The sequence below is a fragment of the Cariama cristata genome, unplaced genomic scaffold, assembly GCF_000690535.1.
Source record: "Cariama cristata isolate BGI_N322 unplaced genomic scaffold, ASM69053v1 scaffold11893, whole genome shotgun sequence".
In the NCBI taxonomy this organism is placed as follows: domain Eukaryota; kingdom Metazoa; phylum Chordata; class Aves; order Cariamiformes; family Cariamidae; genus Cariama; species Cariama cristata.
This window is the reverse complement of record NW_009610181.1, coordinates 31,535-49,735: the sequence shown is the minus strand read 5'-3', so window position 1 is coordinate 49,735 and position 18,201 is coordinate 31,535. Positions and strand designations below refer to the sequence as shown.

The 18,201-nt window shown below is 42.4% G+C and overlaps 1 protein-coding gene across 1 annotated transcript in view; it reads left to right on the top strand.

The window, feature by feature from the left end:
* Positions 1-18,201, top strand: part of DDHD1 (DDHD domain containing 1) — a gene marked incomplete at its 5' end in the record, with an annotated part of 51,703 nt that overhangs the window by 23,652 nt on the left and 9,850 nt on the right. Inside the window, 4 exons of the mRNA XM_009697790.1 lie at positions 3,519-3,625; positions 3,783-3,889; positions 14,554-14,816; positions 16,961-17,036. Of these exons, the coding sequence (XP_009696092.1) occupies positions 3,519-3,625; positions 3,783-3,889; positions 14,554-14,816; positions 16,961-17,036 (553 nt within the window). The remainder of the gene's footprint in view (positions 1-3,518; positions 3,626-3,782; positions 3,890-14,553; positions 14,817-16,960; positions 17,037-18,201) is intronic.

Genomic DNA, 18,201 nt, shown 5'->3' with positions numbered 1-18,201 from the left:
AACCTTCGGTCAGTAGTTTTTAGTATTAACCAGGTTCATAAGGTTAGCGTGCAATGCAGCGTATCGTAGCGGAGGAGCACCCCTGAAACACTGAGAAATGCAATTGCTGCATACTTGGTTACACATCGGTGAGGTGGCAGTTAACAAAAGTTTGTTGAAACAGAGCTTTTGTGCACTTCTACCAGAATGTATTTTGCCAGGCATAAAAAAGATGCACACAGAGTTGGGTTTTGGTTTTCTAATGTATCTGAGTGCTTTTGAATGTTTGTCCATAAATGTTCTAGCACAAGTTTGGGACTATTCTGCTGGACCACATCTGGATAACCTCAGCTGACAGGAAGGGAACCCTCCAGATCTGAGTAAATTTAGGTTTTGCATTTCACAAAATTTTGGATAAGGACACAAAGCTGGCACAGCTTTCAGGAGGGGAGCCTCAAAGCTTTTCCCAAAAACTTTGGCAGAATTGCTAGGCTGCACTGTTTTTTCACAACTCATATACCTAGCTTTCAAAAGGAGCCTTTTAGTTAAAAAAAAATCCTCTGTGCCAGTTTGCCTGTGAATAGCTTTAGTAACACCTGGACCCTTACGAACGGGCACAACTCATATACCTAGCTTTCAAAAGGGGCCTTTTAGTTAAAAAAAAACCTCTGTGCCAGTTTGCCTGTGAGTAGCTTTAGTAACACCTGGACCCTTTCGAACGGGAGGAAACCCTATAGCTGTCATATTTGAAGATGGGGATGTCAGTAGCTCTGATAGCTATTTCTTCATAATGTTTACAGCTGCTACTGATAGTTTGGATGTTTTTTCCTGCACTGTTAGGACCAGGTTATTTATCTGTTCCTTCACTTAAAGTAATTGTTGCTGTGTAGGGTTCTGTGCTTTAATAATAATCATTTCTATGCTTTTACTGCTTTTAAGCCTAGCAGCTTTAGATTGCTGCTTCCCTGGTTTCCTGCTAAGCTTAACTGTTTCTGAATTCATCGTAGCTGGCCTTCATGCAGAGAAAGTTAAGCTGATTTGGCAATACCAAAGAATTATTAGCATTTCCAGAGAATATTCGTTTAGATTTTAGGTCCCTTCATTTCCTTGTGCTAGTAATCATCTGATTTTGTTCAGACAAGTGTGTTTCTCTTTTGTTTTGGTTACTTAGGGACTTCAGAAATGTTCATGTATTTACTGAATTTTTATCTTCCTGATAATCTAGAAATTCCTTGCGGCTGAAGTTGGGCTCTCAAATAAGTGTCCTTAGAGACGTGTTGTGTAGGGTGGTAGTGGGGAGGGTTGTTTTCTGCTTTGCAAGGCTAGGTCAGTTCGGGCCCTAAATCAACCCTGATCTAAGCAGATCCTGATTTTTTTTTTTCCCCCCTCATCATGGGAAGGACATTCTGCTTTACTTAAACCTTTGCCATCTTGTTGGACTAGAGACTAGGAGATTAGGAGTGCAATCAAACCAGGCTTTAGAAATAGAGGTGCTGATCCGTTGCATTTCTTGGCTGTTTGGTCAAGCCATCGGTAACCGCTTTGGAAGAAAGGGTGTAAAGGATGCTCCCCTTCCCCTTCCCCTCCCCAGAAAGCAGGCGTCAGTTACGGAAAAGTGCTTTGACTGCCTGCCTCAAAAATTTGGTACATCATTAATTTGCTTTTTTAGTAGCCTAATGGGCTTTTCCGTTTCCTGGGAAAACCATGAAAAAGACGACGACTTAATTATCTTTGCAGAAAATGTTTTTGCTAGGCATTGGCTTTCGTGCCCTCTCCTTAGTGAAGTACGTTTCTCCTGCTGAGCAGCTGATAAGGCTGAAGTAAAAACGTGGAAGGCGTTTTGCCCAAAGCCACCGTGGCATCTCTCTGCAGCCCTCAGGAGCTGCTGGTGATGCCTGAAATTCATCTCTGGTGTTTGTTCCACCAGACACATCTGCCTTCAGCTCTCCTGCGCAGCCTAAATCCCGTTAGCGAGCTGCATCCAAACGGGGTGACAGCTACATTGGAAAATTAAGAACAAGTTTTGTCGATATGTCTTCTTTTTTATCTGTAGCATCACCTCCGGTGGCAACCTCATGGAGGAGATTTGGGCAGCTCCTGACTTCATCTTGCAGCTACCCGCTGTGTACTGCTGACTTTGTTTTCAAGGGGGCTGAAACTCAAGACAGGAGTTTGACAGAGTTGTCTAGATGGGATCTCTGCGTAGCGCTGATGCTGTGTTGGTGCCGAAAGTGCTCATCAAATGGAGCAACTTAAGCGATTACTGTCTCAGGTGTTGGCAGTGATTTAGGCTGAAGGGTCTCATTTCTATTGAAGGAGAACAGAGGAGCGTTAATATATTCAAGGAAAGCATCTCAGCTAGGGGGTTAAGCTTGCTAAACCACATCTGGACTGGTAGAAGTACAGATGGGAGATTAATGTCATCATGCCTTTCGTTGTAGCAGTCATTAAAAGAGGTTCGCTTTGAAAATAGGAAAAAACAAAACCCAACACGTTGAAACTCTGGACTTTGCCTCAGAAATAAAAACCCTCTGATGCTTGGAACTGGGAACCAGCTGCTGGAAAGCCAGCACTGCTGCCCCGCGGTCAGATTTAGTTTGTTGTGCTCATCTTCGAAAATGCTAATGCCATTGGGAGCCAAGATTTATGTAAAGGAAAGAGAGGAAAATCTAACGCTTTATCAGGTTGGTTGCTGAATGTTTGTGACAGAATGCATGGATATTTTACTAACTTGTATAATTTCATGGTGATTTTCACTTTGTGCTGATCAGTCTTTCACACAACACTAGTAAAGTGGCATTTTTAAAAGAATATAACATACTGTTATTCCCCTTCTCCCCAAATAACAAAGAAGGTCAGATATACTTTCTTTCTGAGGTACCTTAAAGTTTCTCACATCCCTTCAGAGAGGTGCATCAATGTTCGTGTTCAGATATGCTTTATAAAAGAAGTGTCTTTTAAAAGGACAGTTAGCCTGTCCATCTGCTACTGCAAGTTAAAATGCTAATAAATGATCCCATTTCTCACTCTGAGAGCTCTCAAGCCTTCCAATTTGATATGAAATTAAAATAAATTTCTGACTTTGCAAGGAATATTTTTAATAGTTTTCTTTGTGTTTAAAAGCCCTGGATTATCTTCCTTACACACCAATCTAAATTGTTGATTTCAGTGGATTCAAGATTTCAAGGTAGCGGTAAAGTTCTTAATTTTCGGTCTACCTCAAACCCACCAGAGTTAACGGGTATCTTTCAATTGAATTTAGGTCATGTGTGTTAAGCCCATAGTATAATACATTTTAAGTTTTTTTAATATCTTTCTTTCGAGCATGTAATGCACAAAATTTTTCATTATATGAGAATTTAAGTACTTTATAACAAAAGCATGAGGTGAGATAATTACCTGTGTTAGCAAGCATGCATCGCCATAGTTGAACAGTAGAAATGTGAGAAATGTGTTGTCCTTGGATGCATTGGCTTTATTTGATAAGACCACCAGTAGTAGTCTTTACAGGAACATGTTCTTTTTTTTTTTTTTTATAGGATGCGAGATACTGCAAGAAAAATAGAGGAAAAGTACTTTTCCAATCTTGCAACGCATGTTGAATTTCTCCCAGTTGAATGGAGATCAAAACTTACCCTCGATGGAGGTACCTTCCTTACTTACTGTTTTTTTTGCTGTTCCAGTAGCTGCAGTCTGCAAAATTATCCCCAGAAGTTTCATGCCGTGTTCTCTGCACATGCCTTGTTTGGATTTTATTATTTTCATGCTTGTTAACTCAAGTCTTTTTTTTTTTTTTTCCCCAGACACTGTGGACTCCATTACTCCAGATAAAGTACGAGGTTTAAGGGATATGCTGAACAGCAGCGCGATGGATATCATGTATTATACAAGTCCTCTTTACAGAGATGAAGTAAGTGTGGGTTTATGTAAGTTTTACTAGAGCAAGGCATAGAGGCTGGAACAAACTGGACTTAGGAATGTAAGCAAAATTTCCTTCTGAGAGACCCTGCCTAAAGAATACTAATGCTTTGGAAGTATGTAGTAGTCATCCATAGTGATCAAAATACAGAGATTTAAGAATGAGAGGAGTAGAGAAACAGCAAAAAGTACAGTGTAATTTATTTAGAGCAGAAACGGCCGTCTAAAATGGGTCTGTATCAGCAGCTTAGAAGTGGGAAGGTTTTTTATGGCTTTTTCATGCATCTGCATATTCAGAGCAATGGGAATCCACAGAGCTGAGATTCTTCATAACTCTGGCAAAATCTGAAGACATTTGTCATTTCATTTGTGTCAGATGGGATGGCAGCACCTGTAAACATGCCCAAGGCTGTTTTAATGCGTTTGTGTACCCTTGCCTTGCAGGAAAAGCAAGACAGCCCTCAGTTACCTCTTTGTTAGGGGACTGGTCATACAGTGGAAGCTCCCATCTTACCTTGCCACATCTGTGTAGGCACTTGCGTGCTTCCGTCTGTGTAGCTGTAGAGTGACCTCATTAATCAGAGGGAAAAACCTTGAATAAATGATAAAATAGAAAAAAAGTAAGAAGTAAAACACGTACAGTGCATCATCCCAATAGCATCCTTTGTGTGCCACTCTTCCTGGAAACCCCTGTGGGGATGTTTTAGGATTAGTTTCTATAGGAATTGTAGGTTTTTTCTGTATTGACTACACTATGTATGGAGTAACGGTAAACTTTTTGCAGCCTTGGTGGTCTGTGCGTGGTCAGACTGGGGCGGGGAAAGGAGAGACTTTCAAAGTTTACCTGTGGATTTGATACTACCTTTCATTAAAATGAGATATGTACAAGTCCTTTAGACTGGTAATATGATTTTAAACCCTAAACTACTTAATAATACTTGTTTTCCTGGTAGCAGTAATGGTGGTGAGATCACTATGAGCGTTTTAAACTTCCAGCACTAGCAATAGGCGTATCAAAAGCTGTACCTCTCTTGTTGCTCAGTAGTACAAGTTCTTTGTTCAGGGCTCCTGGGTTCTCCCCTGTGTATCCAGTTTCTCTGTCTGTTGTGGGACTGAGGCCAGCATCAACTTTTGTGGCAAGCGATGAAAACTCCTCTGGCAGCTTTAAAATAGATTTTTTTAAAACTGCATTAGAGGCCTGGCATGTCTGTGGGCATCTTACAGGGAATAGATTAGTGAGTGAAGTTCAGGTATGCTGCCCAACAATGCATGAAAAATGTAATTCGTTGCTCAGTAGAAGTGTAGTTTTGCAGGTATATCCCCATCCCTCAGGTACGAGAACTGTCAAATAAAACGAGTCCGCTGTGGCTGTGCTTAGATTTGATTACAAAAGACTAAGTTGGTTTTGTGCACCGAATTGAGTGAATTTTCTTGAAATGTTTGCAACAATACACACAAGTTGATCATACCTTCCCATATTCAGGCCGCATTGATAAATCTTGTAACTTTCTCAAAGCAAAGGTGTACGATTTGAATTACAAGTATTTGTCCCAAAAAGAAAGTACTATTACAAATGAAACGTCAAAACCTTGAAGAACCAAGTTTCTGAAACACATCTTTGGTGTTGCAGTCAAAATGTTTGCGATGAAGGTTTTCTCCTTGTTCATTCGGCTACAGAGTTTGTGTTCTGCCAGTGAGTTGTCAGGGATGTGACTTCTTGTTTCATTCTGCTCATCGGGTTAGGAGTTGTGTAAAGCTCATAGTCATTAAATAGGTTTTGTATACTTTTTCGCCTTTTACTTTGCCTTTAGCTACAGAAAGAAGACTTGGCTTGGTTTTGGGTTGGTTGATTCTTTTTTTTTGGTTACTCTTCCTTATTTTATTTTCAGTGGCCTAACTTTGGAGAGTTTAAACACAGTAATATCAAGTTGAGAATTCTTCTGGAAAAAGTTGGGGTTTGTCCAATGTTCAGTGTGGAGCCGTTTTGCGTCCCTTTGCTCTGAGTGCTCATTCCAGGTCAGAAATGAACCTTATCTTCAAGTATTCACACGGCCACACCTTGCTCAGAATTAGTATTCCTGCTCGCCACTTTGTCACGCCGACACGATTCTTTGTATGCTGTGGGCACTTCGAATGCTTTTCATTTCCAGAAATTCTGAAAGTATCTCAAAATGAGCTAATTAAACTTTGCTGTGCCCCTGTGAAATAAATTGTGCAATGCAGTGAGTTAAACCTAGAGGAGAGTAAAACCGCACTTCACCTGACAACACCCAACAATACTTTGATAGGAATTTTGTTTCTTCTTCCGAGGATTTTCCCCGCATCTAGAAGTAAAGTAAGTGCTTCTTTAAAGCTTTTGACCACTCTTTAAACAATTCGTTAAGGGATTTGCAAGTGGATAGCCACTATCTTCTTTCAAGGGGAAGGCGGCTCGTCATATCTGCTTTCACATGGGATAGTTTCGGATGCAGCTGGATTGCTCTGCGAAGCGTCACGGGAGCGTGGGGGGTGACCCCCTCTCTGATTTCAAGTATTGTTTTTTCTGCAGCGTGGTAGGAGAATATCCAAAAGGTGCCTCTGACTTCTGACATGTAATGTGGTGCCAGACGGGTATTAATAATTCAGTACAGCCCTATGAACAGCTCAGATAGGCTGGTCTCAGAGTTCCTTCTGCAGGATGCCTGCAGCCAACAGATTCAGCTGTGGCCTTTGTGTGTGGCTGCAAGTGAATTGTGCTATGCAGGTCCTCATCTATACAGTGGTCCGTGATACGTAATACAGAATCCCTCTTTAAACAGGAAAAGCAATAAATGGATATTTTGATGCACACATGCCTATTTCTAAATGAACACTCATTTCACATTTTAATTCTGACCCTGCTAGTGCCACGTAGGGTAATGTAATCTTGGGGTTTAGCATGTTCAGTGGGTGAACTTCGTTTCACATCTGTGTCACTGTAGCTTCATATTTCTTTAATAATAAATGGCTGTAACAGGTTAAAAAGACTAATTGATGCATAGTAAATTTAGTGTTGTCACCCTCATTATATTGTTAAGTGCTTATTTTACTGATCTTCGCTGTACTTTCTTGCAGGCTAATTGTAATTCTCTAAATTATTGATATATGTCTTGGCAGAAAATGCCTTTAGTACAGGATGAATATTATTTACATCTGTCATCCCAAGATCTCTAAAGATTTAGTGCAAATATTGCAGTAGCCTCAGAAGATTAGTAGGAGATGTTTATGGATTACTTCCATCACAGCTGAAGAGCAGGGAAACGCAGTGGGTATTGAACATTTCTCGTCAGCTGAGGAGACGAAACGAAGAAGCCGGGGTCTGGGACGTGGTGGCTGTGGGCTTGGTGTTGGAGGAACATTACAGGCTTTAGGAGGCCAGGGGAAATGCAGTGTAATGGAGCCAACCTAGCATTGCTCCCTTGGGCAGACTTCACTGTCCACCTTGAAACGGCTTGATCATTTCCTATTATACACATATTAAAAAGGAGAATTAATGACTATACTCTTGAAATTCGGGACAAGTATTAACTTTTACTAGAGCTTTCATCCCTCTTTGATAGGAGGTTTGGCAATGGAAGTGTCCTTCTCTTATGCGCTCCTTTCAGCAATAAAAGGCAATTGTTTCATGTGTGTTTGAAAATGAGAGGGCTGTGAAGCAGGAAATTTTTGACTGAGACTATTTCAACACTAATTTTACTTATTCTGTTGAACCTAATAGTCAAGGAGCTGCTTGAGAGCACTCTCATGGCTTGCTTAATTCATTTGATTGTCCTTGAATGTATTCTCAGCTTTACAAAGTGATAGGTTACTGGGTCTGCCTGAACCTAAACTTAGTCGTGAACACAGTGACTTGGTTAGAAATGGGTTAGACTCAGCTTTTCAACAGCAAGAGGGGTACTGAGAGGGAGACTCAGGTCTGCGCAGATCTGCAGATCCTTTTTCTGTAACATCACTAAGACATGGAGCCATTCCTCTCTGTTCATACAGCTCAGTCTTGTTCTGGCCTCTCATCTGTTGTTGTGACACTCTTCTGGCATCCGTCAGTGATGCCGTCACGGAGCGCGACAACCGTTGTATTCTGGAGGGTCAACAGTCTCACCGTCTCCGCGTTGTGTGCTGGCGTGTTCTGCTGGTTCACGTGAAGCAAACACTCCTTGTCTTTGCTTTCATGGTCCTTTACAATCCGTCCTTGAGCTGCAGCTCTTTCGTTGGCTTTTAAGGACCTTCTTCTAGCTCCAGTTGACTCACACACCTTCTTATTGCCTGCTTGCTGAATTTCAAACAAGTTTGCACTTTCTTCTGAAGTTCCCTTGACATTTCGAGGGAGCTGCTTGCAAAACTCACTGTTCCTCAGATCTCCTTAAAATTCCTTTCCCACGATACCTACAAAAACAGTCATGCCATTCAGGCTGGAGGGGGTGCAAAGGTCAGGTTTCCCGCACTCCCTTTTCATATGTAGCTGTCTGTTGGTGGTTTTTTTTTTCCTCTTGGACTTCAAGCTCTTCATGTGAGAAGATTGTCCAGTGGGTGAGGGTTCTGTGGAGACGGCAGAGAGAAAGGACCCCTGAAAGTTACAGCAAGGGGCTGGTCCGAGCTGAGAGCAGTCTCAGAAGAGGACAATCAGCATAGCCCAAGAGGAGAGTAGGTGTTTTTGTTGGCTTTGACGGGTCAAAGAGGTTGGGGCTGGAGTGTTATATCCCAAGTTTTGGCAGCAAACGGGTCATTGAGGATTTCAGCAAGAGCAGTGGAAGCTCTGCATTACTTCTGTGCTCACGGTGCCAGGAAAGGTTTTCTACTCCTTATTTTCGTGAAAAAACTCATTTCCTGGATATTGAGGTTTTCTACCCTGGTACTTTTGGCATGCACTGAAAAAGCCCCTTCAACCCCATCGATCTGCCCGCTAGAACGGGCAGGGGGTGACGTTCTTCCTCTTGCCTGGATCTCCTTGATGTGGGTCCAGGAGGTGTTTGTTCACCATGCACCCATTTGACTTCCTTCTGCTTTGCAAGAAACAGGCATGCTTATTTATGCTGGTGTCTCACAAGGCTGCTTTTGCATCAGAGAAGGAATGAACAGCTGGGTTGGATGCTGGTGCTGGGGATTTAGAGGTTTGGTTTTTTCCAGCTCAGCACAGGATGCTGTTAATATTCTACACAAAAGGGCTTCAGCTGAGACAGGCAGCAGCTCTGGGTGTTTCACTGCTTACACAATTACTTGTTCCCCATCATGATCCAGCAGTTCAGGCTTAGCCAATACCCAAGAGGTGGTTAGAGACATGATCCTTCTGCCCTTGTTATCAGCCTTGCCACAGCTCCTTCTTCTGCCCGAGATGACAGTGGCATGTCTCATCTGACTCAGGCTCCTATCTTGGCTTTATAAAACACATGCCCTTGCCACCAGGATTCCTGAATGGGTGGAATGGGCTGTTATTTTTTGACTTCTTGGAAGCCATATGCCAAGCAAGCATGTAACTGGAAAGCAAAGTGGATTTTTGACCTGATCAAGTCCAGCAACCTGTTCCTTGGTCGACGGTCTGGTTTCTGGCTTCCCCTTGAATTGCACAGCTGTCACGCTGGCTCTCCATGAACGTGCAGAAAGACCATTCCTTGCTCTGCCTTTAATTTGGTTTGTGAAGGGCATAGAGCATTTAACCTCGGTTTGTCAGAATATAAGCTGACGACTTCTGAGCAACTTGATCCTGCGGGCTTGGGTTTCCTGCATGGAAGATTTATTGGCAAAACTTCAGCTGATAAAGGGAGCTTCAGGCAACTAGGAATCAATCTCCTTTTCATGAAGCAAAAATGAAACACGTTCCCAGAAGAGCTTCAGAGGGGAACAGCACCGTACCACATCTGCTGAGTTGGCCAGTGGCGGTTTTTCTCCATTTACTGAGATTTTTGTTGAGATTTTTGACTGCTGGAAATCAAGTCTCTCCCTTGCTTTTTGGGACCGGACTAGAACATGTAGGAAATGCATCCATTTCTTGGATGCTGCTCTGTCAATCTGTATCAAGGACTGTGTCTCGAGTATCTGTGCTTCTGCCGGTATTGAGCAGGTCTGAAAATTTAATAGTACATAAGGACTCTCTCCCCAGCCCGAGAATTGTGGGGTGCTTCGTGTGCCTGATTATGACTTCCCATAAAATCAGTCTCAGAAATTTGATTGCATTAAAGGCTTCAGGCGTAGCGAAGTCCTACTTTATTTGTATTTTATTTTCTCTGGTTGCCTATGAGTATTTGCAGTGGTACATCTACAAGGCTTGTAGCATTTTAATCCTGCACTAAGCTTTTGCACTGCAACAATTGGTCTGCAAAAGGTGCTTAGGAAATTTTTCCCTAAAAATCAGAACAGGGAGAAAGGACTCTCCTGGGGAAGAAAATAGCAACACTGGAAGATTTTTCTATACCTTTCTTTCAAATATTGAAGTGTCCTCAGGCTGATGCTAAACCAATGCTGTGGTAGAAAGGTCAGCTGGGAGGCAGGGATTCGATACGGCTATTTTTTGAAGAAATAGGAAGTGTTCCCTTTGTTACGGTGGTTTGGTCTGTTCAGTAACAGACACGTAAGCGTGCTGCATTTCACTGGTCCTTCTGCAAGAGCTGAGGGTAACCGAGCAGAGCGGAGCGGCCAGCAGATTAGCAGTCAGAGCAGCGAGCAGGGCTTGTGGGAGCAGCTGCAGAGCAAAAAAAAAAATAATCGACTCAATCGACTGCTGCCACTTGTATTCTTTTGTGAGATATTTGAGCTTGTTTAGTCTGTGGGAGAAGCCTTAAGAGATGGTAATATGGGTTGGGTGGCAACTCAAGGAAACTCTAACTTCTTTGTCAATGTTCAGTCCCACTGGTCCCCAAAATAAAGTGGGAACCAGGAGGGAGGAGGCAAGAGGGGAGATGGAAAGAGAGAGAGGGGTCTGGTCATGTTGCATTCCACTATTCCACTTGGTTTGTTTTTTCCCTGGATGATTCCTGCTTTCCTCTTTTCAGGCAGAAGCAGCAGCTGCTTCCTAAGCACATAATAGATCCCATGGACCGGCAGGTGGTGAGGCTTGGGGTTGGCAGAAGCACCAGGGAAACCAGTGGGGAAAGGGCTGCCTTAATTGGGAAGTCATTGGATGTAGGTGCGGTGAGAGCAGGAGAAGATGCCTGCAAGCTCTAGGTGAGCAAAAAGAAGAGCTGTGGATTAAAAAAAAAAAAATCAGCTCTTAAAAAGTTTATTTTAATTACGATGATGCCATTTAGGAGAGAAAATTTGATAGTAGGTTGTATTTTTCATGTTTAGTTCCGATGACAAAAGTTACTGATTTTAACAAATAGAAAGATAATTAGTGTTTATAGAATGTGGTTTTATATAGAGCGCTAGGATTTATACCAGGCTGTAATGGCAAAAGAGGTTTGAAAGCACTTCCCATTACACTTGCTGGACTAAAGCCCTTTTCAAACCAAACTTTTCTTTTACAGGTTAGAATATTGTATGCTTTTTAAGACTTAAGAAAGCAAATCAGGATTAAATATTGTCTTGACTTCCTATACTGCTTAACCAAATAATTTTTTAGCTGGGACTTAAGGTGAACCTGCTTTTTCTTTTCCTTTCTTTTTTTTTTAATTACTATATACCAAAAGTTTCGGTTTCTAATCTTAGTACTGACACAGAACTGTTGGCAAGATGCAGACATCTATAAGCACTCACTGTGGCAGAGGGCTTCTGGTTTCGTCGTAGCAGCAAACCAGACCATTCGTAGTGCCTGAAAATCTGGAGGCTTTACTACAGCAGACCTTCTACTCTACAACTAAATTAGGTAACCAGCGATTTGGAGTTTAGAAACAATCTCCATCAGATGATCTAGCTGAATTAAATGCTTGGACTCTGGTCCGCAAACTTCCAGATAAGCAGCTATTTGGAAATCCATGCACAGTTTCTTAGTTGCTGGCCATATTTTGGCCTAACTTCTCAATGACGGCATGTTTTTAAGGAGCAGGACAGTTAAAACCAGGGTTGGACTCAGTGTCCAACCAAGAATATATTGTCTTATGCCCCCAGAGTGCAAGAGAGCAAGACCTTTGTAATGAAATGCCATGATGCCAGAAGATTACTTACCCGTTCGGTGCCTATGGGCTGTGGGGTAGACTGATGTAATATCATTCTTCCTGGAAGATACTTGCTTTTCCAGGGAAATAGGCTGTGCAGGAGTAGGGAACAGGAGAGTAGGGTACAGGGCTGTTGAGCAAGTTGGGCAGGACATTAGGAGCAATAGCTTTTATGCAACAAGAAACCAAGCGAAGCAGTTGAGTTGTTGGGCACCTTACTTTTCCCACTAGAGGAAAAAATTGTGGACACTGAGATATATTAATACAGCTTATTTATAATTTTTTAAAACAAGTTGGCATTACTCATCTCCCTGCTGTACTGACAGGGATGCTGGAAGATGTGATGAGTCCAGCACTAGTTTGCTTGGCGTTTTTTACACTCCCAACTCTGAAACCTGAAGTCAGCGCTCCATTGCAGAGTGCCTACTGTATGGCTGGGGGTCCTGGGCTCGCTGCTGAGGTCCCCGACGGCAGGATGATGTGTGTTGGGTCCCTTGGAGGGTATCACGGCAGCCAGCCATGCGAACTGCTGGAAGCTGTGGCTGCCCCATCCCTGGAAGTGTTCAAGGCCAGGTTGGACGGGGCTTGGAGCAACCTGGTCTGGTGGGAGGTGTCCCTGCCCATGGCAGGGGGTTGGAACTGGATGGGCTTTAAGGTCCCTTCCAACCCAAACCATTCTGTGATGCTATGATATCAGTGTTTCCTCATTTCACTGAGCTCCTGGCAGGAATCCCAAAACCCTTTGATTTCAACAGATCTCTGCTATTTTGTTCTGGGTTTTAATCAAAACCTTTTTAAATGGAGAAAATGCCAACCAGCCAAAGCTAGTCTTGATTTCTATTTTCAGCTCCAACTCTTGCTAAGACCTCAGCCTGTTCGTTCATGTGTGAAAGTAGTGCCCAAAGTCTGTATAGAGCCGGATGCAAGAATAGGCAGCATCACAGTCAAAAATACTTGAAACTAGGTATTATGATACTTATTTCTCCAAACTGTTGCAAGGCATTGTTAATCATTTCACAGTGCTTTAGGCATAGGGTTTGATGTGTGGATTCTCACTCAGTAAAATGTGTATCAAACACTGACAGTCCTGCTGCTATTCATATTTATATTCAGTAATGATTCGGGCTCTTGAAAAATCGTGTTCAAATTACATGTTCTATAGCTTTAATTTCCTGTTACTAACAAGGGAATGATTTGCAATTTGTTGTTTGTCCTCCTCTCTGCCATAGCCTGGAATCATTGCTCAGTTACCATGCTGAGTTTCACAAGCAAAGCTGCCTTTTTTTGTGTTGTCTGGTTCTTCAATCTCATGGCTTTCAACGTTTCTCTCTAAAAAAATACTTTCTGTGAATCTGAACTTTTTTATGCGTATGTACCCTAGTGTAGGATTTGAAGCAGGGAAGCCTCTCAGACATTCAGTTAACATAGGACCAATATATATTTATTGCAGTAGTACTATAGGATCAGCCTGTGATGTCCAAGAACTGTGTGGCATTCCTTGTTTTCCCCCCAAAACCCTCCTAGAAACCTATAACCAGAAAACTATTTTTCTTAGCATTGTTTTTATCAAATGTTCAAATTCTGGCTCTGCCTGTCTCATTTGTGCTTTTTCTCCTCCCACATCTTCCTTTTGCCTGAGATGAGGCTTTTTGTTCTTTAGCAGCATCATTTCATTCCGATTCCGTTGGAAGAAATTGCAATAGGTGTGGTATGGTAGGAGGAGAAGTAGGACAGAAAGCTACATCTCCTTATAGCCAAGCAGTGGGCAGAATAATGAAAGACCTGATGAGTTCGAGTGTGTTTTACAAAGATCTGAAAGCAATTTGAAGATATTTTCCCAGAACCCATTTAGGCTGTCACTGTAGTAGCTGAGCATATCCATTTTAGTGAATTTATCTTCCCAGTCCCCTGTGGTGAGGTAGGGGGATGCTGTTGCTCACTTGGATAAATGGAGAAGAAAGAATATGACTTGTCTAGGGTTCTGTGCCAAGCTTGTGGCAGAGATGTGAGTTGATTCCAGATCTCGTGTGGCCCAAGTTCCTTAGGTTAAAAAAGGAGCTGAGCCTCTGACACAGGAGAAACATTCAGTGCCCTGAAAAGGTAGAGAAACTGGGGGAGCAACAAGCAAGAAGGGAAATGCAGCTGTGTTAATAGCTGCTGTTGTGCTAATTCAACGCTAGTGAAAACCAAGTGCCTTGCTATTGCTCGCCTCAGAGGATGCTGTTAAGTAGTTCAAGTACAGCTGTCATTTGTTTAAGGGTTTATTTCAATTTAATGCCTTGGGCTGTGTAGGGTAGCAGTTTTAGGGTCACCATGTGTCCTTTGCGGTGGTTGCTGCTGAGTCTGGAGGGGAGAGATGAACCCCCGAAGTCAGTAACAGTCAGCCAAGCTGTTGCTGCTGACCATAAGATTTTGCTCATCTTCCCAGCCTAAGTGAACGGACCATCATGCTCATCCTAGATGCATGCCCGAGAAGCTGCTCAGTATAGTAAGTGAGCATACCTCAACGTGAACAGGACTGTTAAGATGTTGATATTAATCTTTCTTGAAACAGTTGGTGAAAGGGCTGCAGCAGGAGCTGAACCGGCTATACACACTCTTCTGCTCCCGGAATCCAGAGTTTGAGGAGAAAGGAGGGAAAGTCTCCATTGTGTCCCACTCGCTGGGCTGCGTCATCACCTACGACATCATGACTGGCTGGAACCCGGTCAGGCTTTACGAACAGTTGCTGCAGAAGGAAGAGGAGGAGCTTGAAGACCGTTGGATGAGCTATGAGGAGCAACGTTTGCTTGAAGAACTTTACCTAACTAAACAACGGTAATGCATCCACTTCTGATTATTAAAGGAGAAAACCACATCCCTAGATGACGCCCTTTGGGTGTTTCCAGACCCCACCGTGGCTGTTATCTTTTGTGACCGATAATTCTTCTGCTGGTGATGATGAATGGCCGTGGTAAATGCTAAACACAGGACTGAGCAGGCAGAGGGAGCTGGCACTGCTAATAGGAGCTCTGGATCCACATCCTATGGGCTGTACCAGAACCAAGCAACGAGCTACTGCTCACTGACCAGGTACACGGGGAGCAGATCATAGCCAGGAGGAAAGGAGAAGATCAGGCCATTAGCCCTCCAGATGCTTGAGGAGAAACACAACAAAATAGCTTGCGGGAGGGCAGTGAGCTGTAATACTGAGCAGAACCTGAGCAGTGAAATTCCTAAGTTTCTAGAGGAAAATGAGAAGTTTTCTCTTAGGCTCAGCTTGGAAATTGAGGTCCGCGAGCTGGATACATATGTTGTAATTGCTGTGATTTGGCTTATGGGGTTGCTGCTCTGCTGCGGATCATTTACTGGTTTCTTCCTGCTGCCCACTGTGACGAACAGGATCTCGGTTTCAGCGCCTTGGAAGTGTTGGTAGGGATTCTCAGTGTTAGGGGACCTTGCAGATCATCGTGATGTCTCCATGGTGTTAAGGTGACTTCCCTGTCCTAACCTGGATATCGAGGTGCTATGAGACACCCCTAGATAGAGAATCCAATAATAGTAGCTTGAGCTTCAAGCTTTCAAGTGGGAGGTGAGGATAAATCATGATCACAGTTCTTTTTGGTTCCTTTTTGAAACGTATCTTAGCATTGGCGGTACTTCGGAAGCATTAATATAGCATCAGACCTCCGGCGGTGCTTGAAATCAGTGTGTATGTAATTAGGGATTGGTACAGGACATCTCTGTCAGCTGCAAGGCTGAATAAAGTGCAGTCTTTTGGAAAGAAGGGAAGTAAGAAACATAATGAAGTTGTCTAGTGGTAAGATGACCCTTCAGGCATATCACTAGCGTATGATCAGGGAAAAATTACCGCTTTCACACATGCTCCAGCTCCTTAGGCATCTTCTGAAGCACTTCAGGTTGCATCCACAGTAATCCAAGTATCATTTGACACTGGCACTTCTGTATAGAAAGCGTGACTCTCCCATTTCGTGAGCCATCTTAGTGCAATTCAGTCCGAAATGATAGAAAATATACTGCTGACATCCTGTAACTTCTGGATGTCTAGTGTTGTATGGTTGGCAAACACATAGTGGATTTCTCGAAGTGCTTATGCCTGAGTAGGGTGTGTTGTAGCATGTATAAATATTCTACGTTGTAGAACAACATACATACAGCGTGAAGGTTTTCAATACACAGCCTCACAACAACAGTTCACAAGAGTCAAGAATACTGCATGCCTTCTTTTTTAAGACTGAATCACGTTCATTAAAGCATACAAACGTTTTGGAAAGTACTGGGAAGTCTTTGGGAAGTTTCAGCTCCAGACTTGCTTCTTTCTAATCAGGACGGCAGAGGTTAAGCTTAACGTATTTGTTTACATAGTGCTTTTGTGGAACAGGAGGAGATGGGGTTTTCCTGCTCGGAAGAGGGCATAATGTTCTAGTGCTGGGACTGGGGACAGTTTTACCAGTCCATATGAGTGCTTTATACTGTAGCTGCTTTTTTAATTCAGACTAACTGGAAGAACAGGAGAACAACCTTTTTTAATGATAGTTCAAAGGGTGGGACACTGTCCTCCAGATATTCCACCACAATACAGAACTCCATAATGCTTAGGCCATGGAGTTTCCTGTGGCTTTGTTTCGTGGTTTGGTTTTTTTTAAATCAGAACAAAACAAGTGATTTGGCTGCAAAAACCCCAAGGAAAGAGGAGGTGAGTCACCTACTCCTGAGGAAGGAGGGTGGGCAGATGCTTGAGGCGGTGAACAAGGAAACTGTCATGTCTTGATTGATTCCTTCTGTGGTCGGAGAATCAAGATTTCACATACATTCATTCTTCATCAGTTGGGCTGCCTCCAAGAAATACTGATGCCATCACTCTCTCTTCCCAGCAGACAAAACTGTGGAATGCCTGTTTGGATCAGAGAGGTTAAGACTACATTTTTTTATTGGATCTCAGAAAGATCTCTGTTTTTTAGGTTGAGAGAGATAGAAGAGAGATTACATGGGTTAAAGGCATCCACCATATCAAAACCGCCTGTCTTAAAATTTAAGGTATGTATATTTGAGAGGTTTTTGCTGAATGTTCTACTTGCTGTAAAAACACACCTGCAATATGAGTTATTCTACTTACATTTTTTTTTGCCATGTCCCTAGAAATTATATTGGTAGAATCATTTTAATGTATTGGTTGAAGTGTGTGTACGTGTGTGTAAACATGTTACTGTATTCATGTATCACATTTGTTATAAATATATGTTTATGTGTAAACATATAAACCTGTATATAGATTGTTAATATATTACACACACACACACACACACACACAACTATGTAGAAATGTAAAAACCATTTGGCAAATTACATTACTCACATATCTTAAACAATTTCACTTCCACTTTGTTGACTAATCCATTTTCCTTGGGGACTACTTCTAACATGTCACATCTCTGAGCAAATCTGATTTAATTTCCTCCAGCGGTGGATTTTCATTCCAAATTATTCTCGTCTGACAGTTAGCACAAGTTACTTTTAGTCTCATGAAACAGATTGCTTGCTAATCAGCTGTACAAGTTGCTAGAATTTCTTGTCATTGGGAAAGGCTTGTTCTAGCTTCTTGGTGGGATGTGCAACACTTGATAGTTGCTCGACTACATCCTGAAGTATTAAGCCATAAAAATGTGACATGATAGATGAGAACAAAATAGATACTGTTTTTAACTTGCCATTTTTCTTTCCTTCTGAGTTCAGAAGGACTCCTAGAAGCCAAGGTCAATCTTGAGCCATAAAAAAGAGGAAACTAACCATAATTCAATTTGTCATAGCCTTCTCCTTTTCATCACTGCTTAAAAGCATGTGTCGTGCTATTATCTCTACCATCAAGGAAGCTGGAGTCAAGCTGATACTCCTCCAGCTCTGTGAGAGATTTTTCTTCACTCGGTTGTGTTTAAACTGAAGATTTTTTTGAACAGATGCTTTTTAGAGGGAGCAGGAAAGGAGGGGAAAAGAAAGGGGGAAGAAGAGAGGACTGTACCTGTCTAAATTACTGCTAGGTAATTTTCCATTGTGGTACATCCTTTTTCTTACCCTTACTGAAAGGAAGATGTTGTGTTTCTGTGAAGCTTTACACTAGTGATTCCCATTGCTTGGAGTACCGTGCCTGAGACAGAGCTCCAGAAAGAGAGAGGCTTTTTATGAACATGACGGCAAAGTGCTTCTG